Raw genomic sequence first — 19680 nt, forward strand, 5'->3', positions numbered from 1 at the left:
GCTACCATCAATAGGAGCAGAGCAGTGAAGGGAAATGTTGGGAAAACGGGAGAAGTTACTCCATATTTTAAGCTTCCGTCGCGTGTGCAGCCTTAATGAATAGGGTAGGGGTAGGGGTAGGGTAGGGGTGGGGCAGGGTAGGGTAGGGGTAGATGAAAGTTTACATCGACTTTCACGCGGACGAAGTCGCGGGCGTCCGCTAGTGCTGAATAAGATTAAATCAAGGTAAAATAAACAAATTACACATAACACAGCTTAATAATAACATAGTTTACTTCGTGTTGTACAAAACACGTTTTACATACAATAGTTTTTTTGCTTACATTGTTAAAATTCTTAAAACTCGAACACGACGAGGACTGTTTGTAAGAGACTTAAAGAATGACTACTGGGAAGCAAAACCGGGTTTAAAAAGTATATATTAGCTATGATTTTTAACGTCCCGTACCTACAAGCAGAGTTAAGATGTATTTACTGTGTTGCAAGTATATAAGGAGATGATAATTTTGCAATCAGTGTGTAGTCTGTTTATATTCGTTACCGTAACAGTATGTGTCTTATATAATTTGTCTCCTCAGAATTAAACGTAAGTGGTTAATAACAATGATAATAAATGTTGTTGATACTTAATTTAATTATATTCGTGAAATAGTGTGCATACATTTAAAGTGATGTGTATTTTATAAGATAAAGATTAGGAGTATATTTAAGGAAGACAAAATGCAATGAAAGAGATCTTTTGCCAGAGTTTGTGAAAATAACAATTTAAGTACTTCCTAGGTGATATGTGATAATATTCTTTTTTAATATATTAGTAGGTCTATGGTTGTCTAAAATAAATCAGCTGTAAACCAGCTTTGACAAAGGACTATTGACTTGATTATATTCTTAAATAGCCTTGTCTTGGCTCCGACAAAATCCAAGGCAGGCCAGTGTTAATTTGTGCCACTTAGCATCTTTGTGCATATATTAGCCTGTCTGCGACACTATGTGTTAATTTTAATTTCGATTTATTAAAGTTTCTACATGAAAAACATTAAGAAAAAAAGTATATAAATATACTTTTTTTGCGAGTACGAGTATTAACCTATTCCAAGCATGTATTATGTGAATATGATCTTCGATTATTATTTACGCCAGTATATAAACAATTTTGCTGTTTCGATTCTAATATTGCCTTTGAAACGAATATAATATTACCTGTAGGGTAGATAGATGTTTTACCTTATTAAATACAGTACTATGACGTAATTTGCGACCAACTTACCATGACAAGTAAATTACACGCACATCAGCAAGGTTAAGGTACCTATTATGTATCTCGGGGAACAAGACGACATGATTTTTCGTTTGTGCGTGCGTTCGTCTGATGATTATTTCAACAAGACATTTACAAGTGGCATTAGTTGGAGTTAAGTGTTATGGCTAATTAATTAATGTCATTTCGATAGTTGATTAAATCTCAATAACTTCACGGTATATCACTCCACATCACACGAAGAGATGACATATCCATAGAGCGACTTGTGGTATAAGGAAAGCACGCATTGTGGTGGAGGCTTAGACCATTAATAACTGGACGCGGTTCGCACCCAAATTCACCAACAAAAAAGTCTGTAATTTTTTGAGGGGGACGAGGTAAACTCACACATCGAAAACATTTAACACCATTAAGTATATTCTGTGTCCATACACTACACACAACTATAAATTTGACTCGCAATACACACACGCGTAATTTTTACACACACTAACAAACACATTGTGCACAGTAAAAATATATACAAGCAGTATACTCGGCCGTATTTTTGAAATAAATACTTACAGAGCGCGGTACGTAAACATGTGATAGGGCTGCCTGCCTCCAGCATTTTAATTACATTTGCCAACTTTGTATTTCCATTTAGTTTTGTGAATGTAAATATACTTTTTTTATGTAAACAAATAAAATATTTTGTAAATTGTAGTAAAATAGGAAGTGATCAATAAAATGCGTGTTGTTTTTTGATTGGTAGATTTAAATAAAGCTGATACTAATCAATGACCTTGAAGGATAGGTCGTATTCATATGTTTATTTTGGTGATGCCATCTAGGTATTACCTCCACACTACGTGACCAAATATTAAAAAACCGGTCAAGTGCGTGTCGGGCCACGCGCAGTATAGAGTTCCGTAGATTATGTTAGCCCTTTAATCCCTTATGTTTTTCTCAATTTCAAAGCCTTTATTATTCCTTACATTATTACATTAAACAAGTTTTTCAATTAATAAGAGTAACAGTTTTAATTTTTTTTTCTGTGTTAGTATATTGTTAGTGTATCTGTTTTAAGTTTAGTATGTTAGTGAGTTAGTCTTATTTCTAATTAATAAAATCTATTTAACTAGTAAGTTGTAATTGAAATTGAGGTATAGCTCGCGTTTCGACCTCTAGTATGAAGTCAAACTACTGCTTGCATATTTACTGTGACATTGCTTAGACTATCCACAGATTAAATACATAGAATATTCGATTACTGATCGATGTTTGGCTGTTTCGTCAAAAGAATCGATTCTTTTTATAAATTGTTTTTATTAAAAATTTGATAAAATTAAGATTTAAATACTTTCAAATGAAACGTTACTCCATCTTTTACTAAACTACAAGTTTTTGGCCGTTTTTTATGCCATTTAACTACACAAACCGGCATTTTTAGGGAGCTCCTTACACGACGAATTACAACAATGAAAGATCGATTCTGTTGCAACAGTTTTTATAAACGCTTTAGATCATAGATTTTTTGATCTTTCCCAGAGGGGTAACGGTTAGCGAACCACGTCCAGTTATTAATGGTCTAAGGGTGGAGGCCACAATCACGTGGCAGCTCACCAATGCTGACTGACTCCATGACCGCAACACATAATGAGTGTGCTAGGAGAGCCACACTACGGGAGGAATGGCGACAGGCTTGCCACCACACCTAAATGACGACCACGAGCACTTTGTCAAGAGTGTACTAAGAAGAAAAACTCGACGGGAAAACGGTCGGATACGTCATCGAGAGTTGGTGGTTCTATCTCCTACCGTTGTCGTTAGAGGGGAACAGGAATATTGGTCTTATATATACGGCAAATACCCTTCCACTGTATGCAGAACGTAGATTTATTCAATCAGTATTTTATTTATCGTCATCAGCCATGTATCAGTTGTTAGCTTTTTAACCCGTTCACACTCCCCATAGAACATTATCTTACACTGACCCACATTGGGGCTCACGGACTTGTGAAGAGAAACTGGCGTGAGCCCACGTTGGCCTCACTGAACGAGTTATGCACTGTGTGTGTTTTTGTTGCAGCATGCTAAAGTACATTTTGGTCAGCGTCATCACGTGTCTGGCCGCCTGGTTATACCTCAAGTGGGTCCGGGTGAAGAACTACTGGGCGGAGCGCGGCGTGCCCTGTCAACCCCCCAACCCCTTGGTGGGGAGCCTCACGTTCCTGCAGCGACATAATCCTGTAAGGATAAGAACCTTTCATCATAAAAAGCACAAACACTGACAAAATTCAAAAATAAAGTGTCGGGCCACGAGCACTGTAGGGTTCCGTAGATTAACACGTTCGCTGCGACACGAGGTCAATTGACCTCGTACCAGCAGAAAAGATTTTAGCGTCTTCAAGAGTTAAGAGGTCGATAAACCTCGTTCCGCACCACATAATGTTTTAGTACGAGGTCAAAAAACCTCGTAGCGCGTTAGGGGAAAGTACAGAAAAATCAGTGCCGCAGCGAACGTGTTAAATAAACTAAGGGATCCAGGGAGCCGCTGGATGCTCGCGGTTTGAGAACGTAAATGTGTGGAAGTCCATTCAAGAGGCTTATATCCAGCAGTGGATGTCCATCGGCTGTTGATGATAATAAGATCTTAATAATGCAAAAATGGATCCCATTTATTAAAAAAAAAAACAGCTTGTTTTTTCAATCTCTATCTCTCTCCGTTTAACATGACACTAGGGAAAGAGAAAGAGAGACGTGGTTTATTTTGTTACAGCTTGAAGATTTTTATTTAATTTCGTGGGTACCTTTGTTTTTGAAATCGGTTGTATGTAAAAAAATATTTGTATTCATAAATACATATATACTAATATTATAAAGCTGAAGAGTTTGTTTGTTTGTTTGATTGAACGCGCTAATCTCAGGAACTACTGGTCCGAATTGAAATTTTTTTTCAGTGTTAGATAGCCCATTTATCGAGGAAGGCTGTAGGCTATACATTATTCCTGTATTTCTACGGGAACAGGAACCACGCGGGTGAAACCGCGCGGCTTCAGCTAGTTAACTCATAAGACTATGAGCAGATTTGCTGTCGTAGAAATCTCTTTATGACTCGACTCCATTGTTATTGATGTTTTGAATTTGTATCTACAGGGTATTTGGCTCCGGCAGCTGTACGACTCCAGCACTCCCTACGTGGGTATCTGGTTGCTATGGCGACCAGCACTGGTGGTGAACTCGCCGGAGATAGCGCGCCGGATTCTCGTCAAGGATTTCGCCAACTTCAGGAACAGATACCTGAGCTCCGGGGAGTCAGATCCTATTGGTGGACTCAACTTGTTCACCGTCAATGTAAGTAATTCATTTATTATTTAAACTCAAAACTCAATCTCAAAAATCCTTTATTTCAATTAAGCTTACTTTACAAGCACTTTCGAAACGTCAGGTAATAATATTATTAGATGATGGTGACAATTTATAAGTCGACATTGAGAATTAAATTTTCAAGGGTCCCGAACGGGCCTTGGTCCAAGAAGAGCCTATCAATATTATTATTATTATCATCAGCCTATTTTAACGGCCAACTACAGGGCCAGGCCTCTTTCCTTATAAGAGAGGGGATATGGACCTTAGACCCATCATGCTACTTTAATGCGGATTGGTGGGCTAAGTGTCAAACCGCGGGCCGGGGGGCGTGTAGCGATAAATGAAAAACCCACTACTGATGCACCTCACTTCCACGCACATACGATTTTACACCCGCGCAGTCTTTCCCCCCGTCGTCCGCATATCATGGGAGCGTCATCAACGAACTAGCCAGGCTATACGACCACTGCTGAGATGATAATGATAATAACTGGGATCGACGGCTTAACACACCAACTTCCCAACTACGGACTGAGAATTTTAACTTAAAATTTATTAGAAGAAAGAAAACTCAGTATCTCATATCCCGATCCCAACCTAGGACCTCGTAATTCGAAATAATGGCTAACCACTGAACCAGCGAGAAGTTGGTTTAAATAAAGGATACCATTAAAAACTTGCCCGTAATAGTTTAGCCGGTATTTGCTACTCGAAATACATATATTTTCCGTGTATGTTTATTATTAGCATCTTATAGTTTTTTATAGGATAACCTTTTTTCTGTCACTACTACAATTTTTTACTCTACCTAAGCCAAAAAATAATATCTAGAAAAAATATCGCCGTTCTTTGGCGCAATGTTTACAACCGACCGCGCGGTTTAACGCGCGTATAGTTCTCATTTTATATTGGGATAAAGAATATAATCCATGTTACTTAATAATAATGTAGCTTTTCAATGGCAAAATTATTGAAATCGGTTTAGCAATGTTGGAGCCTACGTGGCGATAATTCTAGTCATCCTTACCCTACGGGAACGGAATGCATGCGTGTGAAGTCGCGTGGCGTCCGATAGTTTATAATATTACTAGCCGTCGCCCCACGGTTTCACCTGCAGTGTTCTCGTGAAAAAACGGACATAAAATATACCTTTGACACTCACAAATGACATGGCTTTCTATTGGTGATAGGATTTTTAAAATCGGTTTAGTAGCTTTACTGTACCATAGACATTATCTCTTAATAGTGTTAGTATAGATGTAGCTTTTTTAGATAAAAAATGTTTTTGTTTTTTAATTTTTTTTAGGATCCAATCTGGTCAACCATGAGGAACCGTCTGACCGCGGTGTTCACGGCGGCCAAGCTCAGGGTGCTGCAGGACTACATCGGGCTCAAAGCCAAGGAGCTCGCGCAGAGGATTCATAACGACATCAAAAATCCTATAAACCTCAAAGTAAGTCATTGTGGTTTTTAGGGCTCCATGGTCCAAAAGGAACCCTTATAGTTCCACCATGTCTATATGTCTGTTCGTCCGTTTCTCCGTCCGCGATTTAGCGCAGAGACTGTTATTACTAGAATGCTGTAATTTAGCATGTCGCACGTACGATTTACATGAACAACTAATTAAAGAACTGTTTAAAAAGTTCGTCTGTCTGTATGTGTGGATCCTGTATGTGATGACGGCCGAAAGATTTTTTTTTCTGACACTTTAGTACAAATATATCGATCCTATTTAATTTCACGGTCTAATTCAATGAGGTTTCATTACAAAAAAAACACGAGGCGTACACTTTTGGATTTTCTGGATTTCAATTAATATTTATTATGTTCTATTCCTCAGGTTATGTTTGTAGATTATACAACTGACATCATCGGCACATCTGCATTCGGAGTGGAGAGTAACGCCACCCTGACTGGCAAGGGGCCCATGAGGTCCATCACATATGACTTCGGAAAGTTTGGCCTCATGAGGGGACTCTCGTGGTGCAGCATATTCTTCTTCCCACAATTAGTTGACTGTTTTAGGTATGTTTTATGTTTCTCACAGTCAAAATAACATTAAAATGCAAGGCTGATGCTATTCGTTCGGTAACCGGGAACATAATTAGGCAATATACTAGTCGTCCGTCCGTCCATCTGTCAATTTAACTATTACCGGAGTAATAAAAATATTTAGTTACTGGAAGAGTAAGAAAAAAGGCTTTGTAAATATTCTATAATGATTATTTTGTACACAGTACAAATTTAAAAATTCCCTCAACAGTCATGGAACCATTAGCAAGAAAAGCCGAAATGTTCGGATTTGTTTCTTCCAAATGATCGCGACGGCGGTTATTAGTCAGTATAGTTGTATTATTTAGACGATTACAACTATGCGCCATCTTTTTAACTTAATGTACTAGATGAGCACAGCAAACGAAAAACCGCATCTTAATAGGTGCATTTGTGTAAATGCTACTCCAGACATACTCGTCAAACTTATCCTCTTTATTATATAACTTAGGTTAAAAGAGACATAATGTAAGTCGATGAAAGCCATTGAATAATGATTTTTAATGAAGTATGATTGACGAAAAATGTTTTATGATTTAGCAAATCATAACAGAGCAATACCACAAATGTTTCTTCGTAATACGAACGCCAAACCTCTGCTGTAGTAAGCAGTAAAGCTGTGACAGCGCTCGTTTACTATCGCCATACTTTCTTCTACTTCCAAGTAGCATTGCAGCATTGCTGTATTGCTGTACACGATCTGGTAGTTGTGTGTTTTGCTTTGCACTTGCGCCTCCGGCAGATGGGCATATGAATGTTTTTTGAGGACGTGCTCCGTGCACATCCCGTTTAGACCTTCAATGTTAGATTCAGTGTAGGTATATGCTACAATGGTACTTTTAAAAGATCAAAATAAAGTAAAAATTATAAATGTATCTTTGAAATTTTCCAGGTTAAAATTCTTTCCAAAAGAATCAGAAAACTACTTAAAAGATGTCTTTAGAAAGATCGTCAAAAATCGCGAGCAAAACGCGACAGGAACGAATGAAGCAAAAGACTTACTCGACGCTTTGATCAAAATTAAAAAAGAAAAGATGGGTGATGAAGGTAAAATATTATTCATTTATAAATTAATTTAAAAACTCCAAGTGTCAAGATAGAATATTTTATTTTTTACAAATAGAGCATTTTTTAATTAAATCAAATAAATATTTTTCTCATTTATTTATTAATATATTTAAAAATGTTTATAAAACACAAAATAATATAATACAAGTATCAGCTATAATTTGTATTTTATAAATTATATTCTCATATTTAATTTAATTCAAAATTATCATTTTAGTGGTATCAGAGGATCTGTTGATAGCACAAGCAGCTATTTTTCTTTTCGGTGGTTTCGAAACATCCGGGAGTATTTTGGCTTTTACAACCTACGAATTGGCCTTCAACCCTGATGTACAGGTATGTTACATTATAAATTATCTATTTATCCATCATCTATAAATATTAAAATATGTCAATCTCTTCCATTCGCTTCGATCATTCGTCAACGTATTATCTACTTCTTTTACACACATAACTCTTTCTCACACTCCAACCATCTCTACTTTGTACTTTTGCCCTTCATCTTGCAACTTCATCATTTTTCTGGTATGACTTTTATTCAGTCATCCCTACCGCATCACATATCTATAATAAGCTAACTTTTTACCGTTCGACTTTTCTATCACTTCCGCCGCTTTCAGAATTCCTCTTATATAATATCCGTCTCGACACACGCATATTGTTTGCATTCTTATATTCTATTCGTCTGTTTTACTGCCCAACTTACTGATTAATACAACAGTGTTGCGCAAAAAAAAGTGTGAAAGGTGAAAACTATCAGCTTGTTTGGGACATTTTCTTCACAGTCATAGCCCACCATACTCTATCATACGCTTTTTTCAAGTCAACAAAAATCATGTGAAGGTTTTTGTGTGTATCCTTGTATTTCTCACACCCACGCCACGCCACTGCTGAAGCCTCCCACCAGCCAGACCTTGGCCTATTAAGAAAACCTCAATCGACCCAGCGATCGAACTCGGAAACTCCGTAAATCCGCTGCACATACCACTGCGCCACGGAGGCCGTCAAAAAACTTTTAAACGGCTTAACCGATTTTCATCAAACATGTTTAAGAACACTCACACCTAAGTCAATGAAAGGTCATATAAAAAACTAAATTGAAATGGCTTCATCTGTTTGGGAGCTATGGTGCCACAGACAGACAGACACTCCACTTTTTATGTCGGGGGTTAAAAATCATCCGCTTTAGCCGTGATAAAGTAACGAAAGATAGATACTAAAAACTACTGCTATAATTATAATAAGAAGTATGGTAATTATTTATGAACAAATGATAAAATTTTGAAAATTCAAAATATAAAAAAATATGTTGTGTAGTACAAGATAAGAAATCAACAGTGTTCTGTACCTTTTTGTACGTTTGCATAACTTTTTTAACTCCTGTTTTAAATAATACTTTGGCTAACCGAATATACATAATATTCGGTTAGCCAAAGTATTATTTTTTTTAATTGATAGCGGTGGAGTATTTTTGAAGTACTCACCGATAAATTATTAAGATAATAATCATAAACTATTATTGTTGATTATCTAGAAAATATCAGATTATTTTATTGATTCAGATAGATCTCAGACTGTGTAATCAATTTCGTAAAACCATTATCCACACATCTTTAAGGCCTAATATTAATTAAATTAATTATTATTATTGTTTCAGATTGAAAGACAGGACAGCACGCTGGAGATATGATTTTTCGTAATATCATAAGCAGTAAGAGCGAGGATCCTGAAATACAGGATTTTTAGGAAACTTAATTCAGGGTCTTCAGCACTATTGTAAAGAGAATTATTTCATTTCATTTCATTTATTTGAAATATAAAAAAAAAATACGTTTCATACTTGGAAAATTTACCTGGATGTTTGAAACCTGTCACCCACAACGGTCCAAACTCTATCATTGACTACCGGACTTGTCTATGGTAGGAGTATGGCCTGACAATCATTAACCGATCGCAAAATGAAGTATGTCTGGCTGTTGCAGGCTGCTGTTCTATATATGTACCTACAATATAATCGTACATTAGAATTTGACGATTTTTTGATCAGCTTAGTCTGTTTGTATTCCTTACCGTGACAGTTCTTATTAATAATATGTTACGTCAGAATTAAATGTTAGTGGATAGTAATATTTTATTGATATTTAATTTATATTTCTTGTATTAGTGTGATGTATATGGACCTTTTAAGACAACCAATCGGGGATCACTAATATAATGACGTCACAAATGGCGGGCAGTGTTTTTGGCGTTTGGAAAATTAGATAAAATATGCAATTTTTAACTTTCAAAGTTGAGTTTTTAGCAAACTTAATTTGAAATGAAAATCCCATTTTGCAAATGAAAAATTTGGGGATGAGAATGAACTTTTTATAGACTATCCCATAGTGTGGGGTATCGTTATCGGTATTTTTGTGAATTACATAAGGGATTGAAGTGTTAACTTAATCTACGGAACAGACATTTTTTTTAAATAATCTTTTACTATTTTTTCTTAAAATGGGTAAATTTTGGGTTATTATTTATTCCAAGTACTATACGAAATTAATATTGTATATATTAGTTTAATATACCTAAGTCAACTACCTATTGCCAGGACGAGTGCTGTCACAAATAGCTGAACTACTACTCGGAAACTTTGCTCCAGGATGTTACAGTACATTTTGATGAGCATGGCCATGAGCCTGGTCGCCTGGCTGTACATCAAGTGGGTCCGGGTGAGGAGCTACTGGGCGGAGCGCGGCGTGCCGCACCAAGCTCCAGTCCCTTTGCTGGGGAGCCTGACGTTCCTGCAGCGAGAGAATCCTGTAAGCATAAAATTATTCTAGACTAATATTATAAAGAGAAAACATTTGGAATGTTGTATGTAACCAAGAACCGTGATAGCCCAGTGGATATGACCTCTGCCTCCGATTCCGGAGGGTGTGGGTTCGAATCCGGTCCGGGGCATGCACCTCCAACTTTTCAGTTGTGTGCATTTTAAGAAATTAAATATCACGTGTCTCAATCGGTGAAGGAAAACATTGTGAGGAAACCTGCATACCAGAGAATTATCTTAATTCTCTGCGTGTGTGAAGTCTGCCAATTCGCATTGGGCCAGCGTGGTGGACTATTGGCCTAACCCCTCTCATTTTGAGAGGAGACTCGAGCTCAGCAATGAGCCGAATATGGGTTGATGATGACGATGTAACCAATAAACTCGAAAATTACAATACATATTTGAAAAATTATTTCACCAATAGAAAGCTGAACTATTAAAGAGTAACTAAGGCTATATTTTATCTGTGATACATCTATCTTATTGAAACAAAGCTCATAAATTCCCACTTACTTGCAAAAAGTGGAAGGTTCTATTTTCTGTTTAAGGAAGTTGGGGTCCCCAAAATTCGAGAATAGAGCCTTCACAACTCATGAACCGAATGACATCAAGCGGGTTACAGGAAGCTGCAGAATGTAAGCGGCTCAAGATTGTGCCGCTGTTGTGGAGTCAGAGGTCCTTATAAGATGCCAATGTCCAGCAGTGGATGTCCATCGGCTGATAATGATGATAATGATAAATGTATCAACATTTAGCATATTATTTGATTTAGCTTTGTATCCACAGGGTGTCTGGATGCGCCAATTGTATACCTCCAACCGCCCCTACGTGGGTATCTGGTTGCTATGGCGACCGGCGCTGGTGGTGAACTCGCCGGAGATAGCGCGCCGGATACTCGTCAAGGATTTCGCCAACTTCAGGAACAGATACTTAGGCTCCGGTGATTCAGATCCTGTTGGTGCACTCAACTTGTTCAGTGTTAATGTAAGATGTTTCACAGTTAACGATTTCTTTTAGGTAATACTGCTTAACGTGAACTATAACCAGTGGACATGGTTTCCAATATTATGCCAGAGAAAATTTCATTACATTTTATTCTCGGATGGTCGAGTATCTCGATGTTTTACAGTCTTTTTTTTTATTATTATTTACTAATTAGCCCTTGACTACAATCTCACCTGATGGTAAGTGATGATGCAATCTAAGATGGAAACGGACTAACTAGTTAGGAGGAGGATGAAATTCCACACTCCTTTCGGTTTCTACACGGCATCGTACCGGAACGCTAAATCGCTTGGCGGTACGTCTTTGCCGGTAGGGTGGTAACTAGCCACGGCTAAAGCCTCCCACCAGCCAGACCCCGGCCCAGCCGGGGATCGAACCCAGGACCTCCGTCTTGTAAATCCACCGCGCATTCCACTGCGCCACGGAGGCCGTCAATTCAAAACTTGCTATCTTTGTAAGGTATTATTATGTAAATCACACACACACAGAAAGTCCGTCTGAAAATTATGAATTTATAGGTAACATGAGTATGAACTAAGGTTTGTTTCCAATCTTCAGTTTTCAATAGTTTCAGGCAATATCTGACAAATGCGTGACACATTACCTTACGTGTCCATTTGTCTCAAGTTACAAGTTCTTACAAAAGTACACATACAGTATCATGGTCCACACACATATAGTTGCAACAAATTTAAGGTTTAGAGATAATTTTAAAAATGTTATAGGATCCCGTTTGGTCATCCATGAGAAATCGCCTGAGCGTTATATTCACGGCGGCCAAGCTCAAAATGCTGCAGGACTACATAGGGCTCAAAGCCAGGGAGCTGGCGCAGAGGATTCGGAACGACATCGAGAATCCTATAAACCTCAAAGTGAGTTTTCTTACCTTCTTATATTCATAGTATCTAGTAATAAAAGATAGAATATTTAGTAAGTGAGACAAAAGACAAAAATTTTAGCATTATTTACGAGTATATAATAATAGTACGAATGCCACGTATGCTCCATCGCGTAGTACAGAGAAAACCATCAAACAGTTCATGAGTTTTTAAATCGGTACAGATTTAAAAACTCATGAACTCTGGGACCCTCGTTCCTACTTCGTACTTATTGCGGTTTCACTGCTAGTTTTTAAGCAGGTGAGAGACCGATATTGCTTTGGCACCCACTTTCAGTTTGTTTCGGTTATAAATGTTATAATAATATCTATTTTATTTAATATTGAAAATATTTATAGCCCATGATTGATATTTATAATATCTGACTTGTAGTCTTGCACTGACCTATATGTTTAAAAATAAATATTACGGTGGAGACAGAATATTGGTTTTATATGCTTTAGTGTCTTTATAATTGTAGTGTTTTATTCTTCTAGTCAATGTTTGTGGATTATACAACTGACGTCATTGGTACATCTGCGTTCGGAGTGGAGAGCAACGCAACACTGACGGGCGAGGGGCCCATGAGGTCCATCACCCACGACTTCGCCAAGTTTGACCTCATGAGAGGACTCTCGTGGTGCTGCATATTCTTTTTCCCAGACTTAGTTAACTGTTTTAGGTGCGTCTGATATTAAAAAAAAACCTCGAGATATCTTGAAACGTATCTTATGAAATTATATCGTTATTATAAAATTTTGCAGATTAAAATTTTTTCCAAAAAAATCAGAAAACTATTTAAGAGAGGTCTTCAATAAGATTGTGAAACATAGGGAGCAGCATGCGACAGGGATAATCGAAGTAAAAGACTTACTCGACGCTTTGATCAAAGTAAAAAAAGAAAAGATGGAAAATCACGAAGGTGAAGTAATTATAGTGAGATGAAATATTTCATAATTAAAAAGTTTGTATTATAACTCCAAATTTCGATGTAGAACAATCTTTTATTAATACCCTGGAAGGAGCAGATTATTACGACAAGGTCAAACTTAGTTATGTAGAATTGATTAACCGTGGCTTAATACAAAAGCTATTCATTAATTTTTTCTTTTGTTTAGATGAAAACAGATCACTTCTTGTATTACTTTACCCCTTTTACTTATGGCCATTTTATAAAGCAATCAACATGTATAAATGAAACTAATTGGCTATATTTCCTGTTAAAGACAGACAGACAGATAATTTGAAACAATTATAATAATTATTATCCTTTATCTTTGTATACTTTATTTATTTAATTATAATTTTATGTCAATACAGACGAAAACACAATAGATTGAGCAACCATACGTGAGTTTATAAAATAAATATTGTTTCAATTGTATTCTAACTGTAAATTGAATTTTTAGCGATATCAGAAGATTTGTTGATAGCACAAGCGGCTGTGTTCCTTTTTGCCGGTTTCGAAACGTCGGGCAGCGCCTTGTCTCTTATCACATACGAGTTGGCCTTCAAACCTGACATACAGGTACATAATATACCAGTTTTCATTAAAATGACCCCTATAGCAGATGATCTGAATATAAGATGACCTTTATCGATCTGTCTACCGTCTGAAAAGTTTTTTTTATATCAAATTAAATATATCAATAAATATATTGCAAAAAATGAGTCCTGAAGTCAGACATCATCATAATTATATCCTGGACTGAATGTTTTAGGCACCCTATAAGTAATTAATTTGTTGATATATTTAGTTTGGTATAAAAAAAACTGTTTCATCCGGTAGACAGGTCGGTGAAGGTCGTCTTATACGCGGGATATTAGACCATTATAGGATGTATGGGTCAAATCAAGGAAGTAAAATTTTGTCTGCTTGTCTGTTTGTCCGAGTAAGTCTCTGAAACGGCTAATTCCATTATTAATGAATGATATTTTAATAAAACAATTTTATTTGAAAGATAAGTATTAAATGTAATACTACATTACAGGAAAAGGTGTACCGAGAGCTGAAAGAGGCACAGGAACGTGCTGGGGACGTCGGCGACAAAGATTTTGATGCGAAAACGTTATCAGAGCTGACTTATCTTAACTGTTGTATTAAAGGTACTTGATAATATTATTTGTAGCTAATGATAGTTTTAAATACATTTTGATAACTATCTATTGATCATAATCGTAATACTCTTTTTCAATAAATTTCTAAATTCCACGCCTTATCGCAGATAATAAGAAAGAAATTAATACGTAGGAACTTCTCCTCATGGACACAGCTATTTGCCAACAGCAAAACATTTAACAAAAACAGAAAAAACAAAAAAACGGCTTTTCGGTTGTTCGGCAAAACAGAAAAAACGGCTGCTTGGATCGATTACAAGAAAGCCTATGATTCAGTGCCTCATTCAAGGCTCATGGACGTCATGAGGTTGTATAGGGTCGATACAACACTATGCTCTTTTCTTGAGTCATGAATGAGTCAGTGGATGATAGTCCTTCGTCACCCAGGTGCTTCTGACTGTTCTGAATCGAATGAACTGATAAGGATTAAGCGAGGTATTTTCCAGGGCGATAGTTTGAGCCCTCTATGGTTTTGCCTAGCTCTTAATTGCAAAGTGTAGAGTCAATTGCACGTTGTAGAGTCAACATCTCCTGAGGATGCTCCGGTTTCGGGGTGAAACGTACGTAGAGAGTATTTTGTCGGACCTGGGTGACGTTGTCGCATGGTTTCGTCGCCTTTTCGCGGATCATAGCAAAATAAATAAATTATTATATTCATGATGAACTTCCGCAAAGTAACGCCTGCTTCTATCCAAGGCGTTCAATAGTTGGGTCATGCCCTTGCTCATATACACTTTTGGCATTCTAAAGTGGACTCCAACAGAACTGCCAAGCCAAGTGGCACGTCGATTCATCTTTTTACGATCGCTAATGTTTTGGAAACTAGAAAAATGTACGGGAATGACATTTGCTATCTACAAGTCACGTGATCAAGTTCTGTCATTTCCATACATTCCAAGCGTGATAGTAGTGTTTCACGAAGGAGTTCTAATAGCTGTACTAATTTAGGACGTAGTATAGACAAGTACTACTTGAATTGAAAACTTGAATGAAATTTCCTTTCATTTAAGCTTTAAATTCAAAAATCAATATTATTCGAAGAAGCAAGGGAGATATGCAAGGATCGTAACCAGTGGAAGGACTTGGCCTACCCCCACGGAAATGTAGTAGTGGGCTAGTACACTGAAGTGGCGGTAATGTCTGTCGGATAACCGATGCCAAAATCCACAAACAGAGCGGGCTGATACTGCTTAAAAGAGACATATATGCAGCAGTGGGTGCATAATAGCTGATGATTGATTGATGATGATATTATGTGTATGTGAAAATCTATTTGCAATAATAACATGGATTTCCTTTATGTTTAGAGGGACTCCGAAAATATAGTCCAATGGGCTGGCTAGATAGGTCGGCTATGACAGACTACAAGATTGACGACAATCTGACAGTGAAGGCGGGCACGCCAGTCTACATCAACATCACTGGCATGCACTACGACCCCAATTACTTCCCTGAACCGGAGAAGTTCCACCCTGACAGGTTTTTGCCAGAGAACGAGAGGAATATTAAGCCGTATACGTACATGCCTTTTGGAGAGGGACCGCGGTTCTGTATAGGTGAGTTGGATGAAACGACCTGTGTTCATCGTTTTGTTTTCCTTTTATACGGCTGAGTTAGTTAACTTAATGCCTTTCGGGGGATTGGGACACCAGCCGGTTAATTTGACGGCCTCCGTGGCCTACTCCTAACAAGTCAGCCCGCTTTCTTCTTAGATTACATCATCAATTCCCATCAGGTAAGATTGTAGTCAAGGGTGAGGAAATGAAATAATATACTTATTAGTGAAAAAGTTATATATTAAGCAAATATTACAATTTAATGAAGTTTGAAACATTACAACGCGCACAAGGTTGAGAACAAAGAGAAAGCGTCAAAGACAAGACAACCAACCATAGACAGCGAATATATTATGTTTTTTAAATTTTGAGTCTATTATATTTGAGTTCTAACAAATTTAGCCAACAAAGGGCAAACTTGTAAATAAAAAATAATCGTAAATATAATCGTATCATAATCGGTGTATGATACAAAACACGAGTCACTACATCGTTTCTCAACAATTTTTCGGTAATGCGATCATCAGTGCACAGTAAAATCAAATTTATGTTGCACTATAGACAGGCATATAACAATAAATTGTTTGTAGATTTAAAAAAAAAACTAACATAGATATTTTTACAAAATTTAGTAGTTAGTAGTAACGTTATTTTAACAACGGTAGTAGGCTTCATTTTATTGAGCTATGTTAGATGATGGCAAAAATTAAAATCGATGAAAAAAGTTGAAGTGGATGAGATACATTTAAATCTATATACTGAAACATCTATATAATTACCTTGAGGGCCTTGCAGTGTGTCATTAAAATGATCATGATAATAATATTTCCAGGCCTACGATTCGCTCAAATGTCATTGAGATACGCGCTGTCTTCAATACTCCTCAACTTTAAGCTGCACCCAGTGCCCGACAAGCCGCTGCCCGACAATATCAAGATGGACAACCGCTGCCTCCTGTTTCTGCCTGGGGAACCGCTCATGGTCCAATTTGAACCTCGACATTCAAGAACAATTTAACATAAAATAGTTTCTTTTTAACACTGATTCTCAGATAAACTATAAAATAAAATTTAAATTATAACTTACTTTTAAAAAGTTTAGATTCTGAGTTTCTTACTGGTTCACCTGGTTTCCAAACCAATGGTAGTCACTAAAAAAACATTGTTTTATTACTCTTTCTTATAAAATCTTTATTAATGAAATTGCTTTTATAGTAATGAAATTTTTAATTTGTTACATTATATAAACAAATATATTTTTTTAAATTTAATTATAACAATTATGGTAGTTTTCAAAATTCATTAGCATTCCTAGGTTATAATACCTAGGTATATTTATATCAAGGCACTGTAGTAAAGTCACTACAAACTTGATTTTAGAAAATTTCGTGCAATAAAGACCTTAAACACACAATTATAGGTACTAATTTGAATTGGACCTTACAGTTCAAAAGCTTCATGTTACGAACATAATATTTCATCTGCCGTTGTAATATTTGAGCGACTATAATACTTGCAAATCGTGGAAACTTTGTGAGTAAAACGTTTCAATTTAAATATTTATTAAGCCCTTCGGTTGCCCCGTTTTGGCTTAGTGATAAATCACGCTTAGATGTGCAGGATTAAGCATTTCAAACCCTATTGGCTTAAAATTTACGCCTCAATTAAGTTTCATAAAACCTTCCGAATTGTATTTTCCGAATTCGTTGGTCTTATGGTATGTTTTAGGTCTGTGGGTTGTAATGTTCTGGGTTGAAGTTCTAAGTCGGGTAAAAAATATAACGTTGTTTTAGGAAAATAGGTTTACACTGGACTACAATCACGCATGATAAAGCAGTGAGACGAGTGATACAACATTGCAGCGCACTTTGCTATAAGATGCAAATTCTTTGGCTTCAGTGTTGTTCAAAATGGTGATAGTATAAAATTTGGTTCATCGACTTATGTTTTTGGTAGGTATACCGGAGTTTTGATGTTGGTAGTTTTATGTCTTGCAGAGAAAGTAAGGTTAAGACTTACCTATAATGTGATTTGCATTGGAACAGCGTGGTTGGCTAACCTTCATAATTATCTCCACGAGATAGAACCCAGCGTCAGATAGTCACGTTTTGTCACTTTCTTACTTTATGTCAAATGCCGAAGACAAAACTTGTAAATGGACGTAAAATAATACAATTTATCTCCCGTTTAGAATTCTACGAAAGTTTATAAACTTCCTAGTGAATTAATAAACTTACGGATCTTGTTACTTTCTGGTGACATAAATAAACTATCCCACACATATATCAAAAGGTGGTGAAACCGCCCTTACGAAGAAATTATTGTTAAAAAAAAAATAATGTTCAAACATTGGTCCTTTATGACAATAATTAATTGAATTTCTCATAATTCTCAATACAGTGCGTTCCGTTTTGTTAGTTTTCGCCACTATAATATAATATACGATAACAAATAATATTATAAAATAATAATAAATAAATTATTTTACCACTTTGTATTGACTTTTCAAAACTGTATTTCAGTACAATTTCAACATTGAAATAACCAGGACCATGCTGAAACGAAAAAAATATATATTGCGAAGGTAATTGAATTACACGGAATAGAGGCACAAAAATGCGTACACAGAAGAGACAATGGCAGAGATGAGGAAAAAAAATTATAATGAAATTTTCCTCTAAATTTTCACGAGCGCAACCGTCCTTTGTCTCTATGTGTCGGGCTATGAAACTAGCGGGGCTTGGCAAGCGAACGTATTTATTAAAAAAATGTTTCAAAATAAAAAAAAAACAAACGTCATCCGGTGCCTACCGACAACCCTTCGTGGATATTATACAGTCGGTAGATGAATCTTAGTTGATTTGATGTTTATTTTAATAGGTAGGTACACCAGCAGCGCTAAGAGGTGTGTTTTTATGGAGGACCGTATTCTGTTCACGGTGTTGAACTCAGAAAAGCAGGCAGATTTTGGTTCTGGATGTTGTCAGGAGGTTTGTTGGTCCAATTCTTTCAATACCCCACCCCTTCAATATAGAGTTAATGGACTAAACAAACACTTTGAATCAATTTTATTGCTTGTTTTACAAAGAATATTGAATTGTTTTTTTTATGAAAAGACCCATTTAAAAACACACAAAAGAGTTAAAAACATGAATTATTTAAAACTCACTGCGAAACTACTGAATGAATTCCGATGAAACTTGGCATGATATGAGGCCATACTACAAAAATAGGTCAAAGGATACATTTAGTTTCAAAAATAAAAATAAAAGGGAGTAAAATAGGGGTTCAAAATAATATACCAGGCCAACAGCTAGTATCTTAAAGAGTTTCTATTCTCTTGCAATTAAAAAGTGAGATACAAACGATCCAATCTTTTGACTGCGTTGATTTAGAATTTTTATTATTTTCTACAGCTTTAAGACTTGGTTCGACTATATATTTACTTAAGTATACACAAAGCGTAGAGGTATAAAATTATTGAATATACAATTTAAAGAAGATTTCACAGATATACACAAAAAACAGACAAAAATAAATTGAATTGAATAATGTACTACGAGTAGTTCCGTTTAAT

At 36.3% G+C, this 19680-nt stretch overlaps 2 protein-coding genes across 3 annotated transcripts; both read left to right on the forward strand.

Annotated features, from left to right (window-relative positions):
- The first annotated feature begins 432 nt into the window (after positions 1-432).
- LOC112046125 (probable cytochrome P450 6g2) lies at positions 433-8125 on the forward strand. Its single transcript, XM_052886507.1, has 7 exons — positions 433-586; positions 3333-3492; positions 4400-4597; positions 5919-6065; positions 6453-6637; positions 7557-7711; positions 7950-8125. The coding sequence occupies exons 2-7, from the start codon at positions 3334-3336 to the stop codon at positions 8108-8110; spliced, it is 1005 nt and encodes a 334-aa protein (XP_052742467.1). The 5' UTR covers positions 433-586; position 3333; the 3' UTR covers positions 8111-8125.
- A 1618-nt stretch (positions 8126-9743) lies between these two features.
- Positions 9744-17142, forward strand: LOC112046124 (cytochrome P450 6k1-like). Of its 2 annotated transcripts, none has more exons than XM_024082623.2 (10): positions 9744-9844; positions 10326-10536; positions 11334-11531; positions 12278-12424; positions 12928-13112; positions 13195-13352; positions 13840-13958; positions 14422-14536; positions 15856-16104; positions 16937-17142. In XM_024082623.2, exons 2-10 carry the CDS (start codon positions 10378-10380, stop codon positions 17119-17121), a joined length of 1515 nt encoding a protein of 504 aa, XP_023938391.2. In that variant the 5' UTR covers positions 9744-9844; positions 10326-10377; the 3' UTR covers positions 17122-17142. The 2 variants fall into 2 exon arrangements, with proteins under 2 accessions (XP_023938391.2, XP_052742466.1); XM_052886506.1 differs by having other exon boundaries at positions 9748-9844; positions 10377-10536.
- Positions 17143-19680: the final 2538 nt, after the last annotated feature.

This window comes from Bicyclus anynana, chromosome 17 (genome assembly GCF_947172395.1).
Source record: "Bicyclus anynana chromosome 17, ilBicAnyn1.1, whole genome shotgun sequence".
NCBI lineage: Eukaryota > Metazoa > Arthropoda > Insecta > Lepidoptera > Nymphalidae > Bicyclus > Bicyclus anynana.

What these genes read in the sequence shown, in the direction of transcription:
- LOC112046124 (XM_052886506.1), top strand. An exon ending in GACTTAGTTAACTGTTTTAG is followed by an intron (nt 13,113 to 13,194) that starts GTGCGTCTGATA and finishes AAAATTTTGCAG; the next exon opens with ATTAAAATTTTTTCCAAAAA. An exon ending in AAAGATGGAAAATCACGAAG is followed by an intron (nt 13,353 to 13,839) that starts GTGAAGTAATTA and finishes TTGAATTTTTAG; the next exon opens with CGATATCAGAAGATTTGTTG.
- LOC112046125 (XM_052886507.1), top strand. Translation starts at nt 3,334, where the DNA reads ATGCTAAAGTACATTTTGGTCAGCGTCATCACGTGTCTGGCCGCCTGG. An exon ending in AAAATCCTATAAACCTCAAA is followed by an intron (nt 6,066 to 6,452) that starts GTAAGTCATTGT and finishes TCTATTCCTCAG; the next exon opens with GTTATGTTTGTAGATTATAC. An exon ending in CAATTAGTTGACTGTTTTAG is followed by an intron (nt 6,638 to 7,556) that starts GTATGTTTTATG and finishes GAAATTTTCCAG; the next exon opens with GTTAAAATTCTTTCCAAAAG.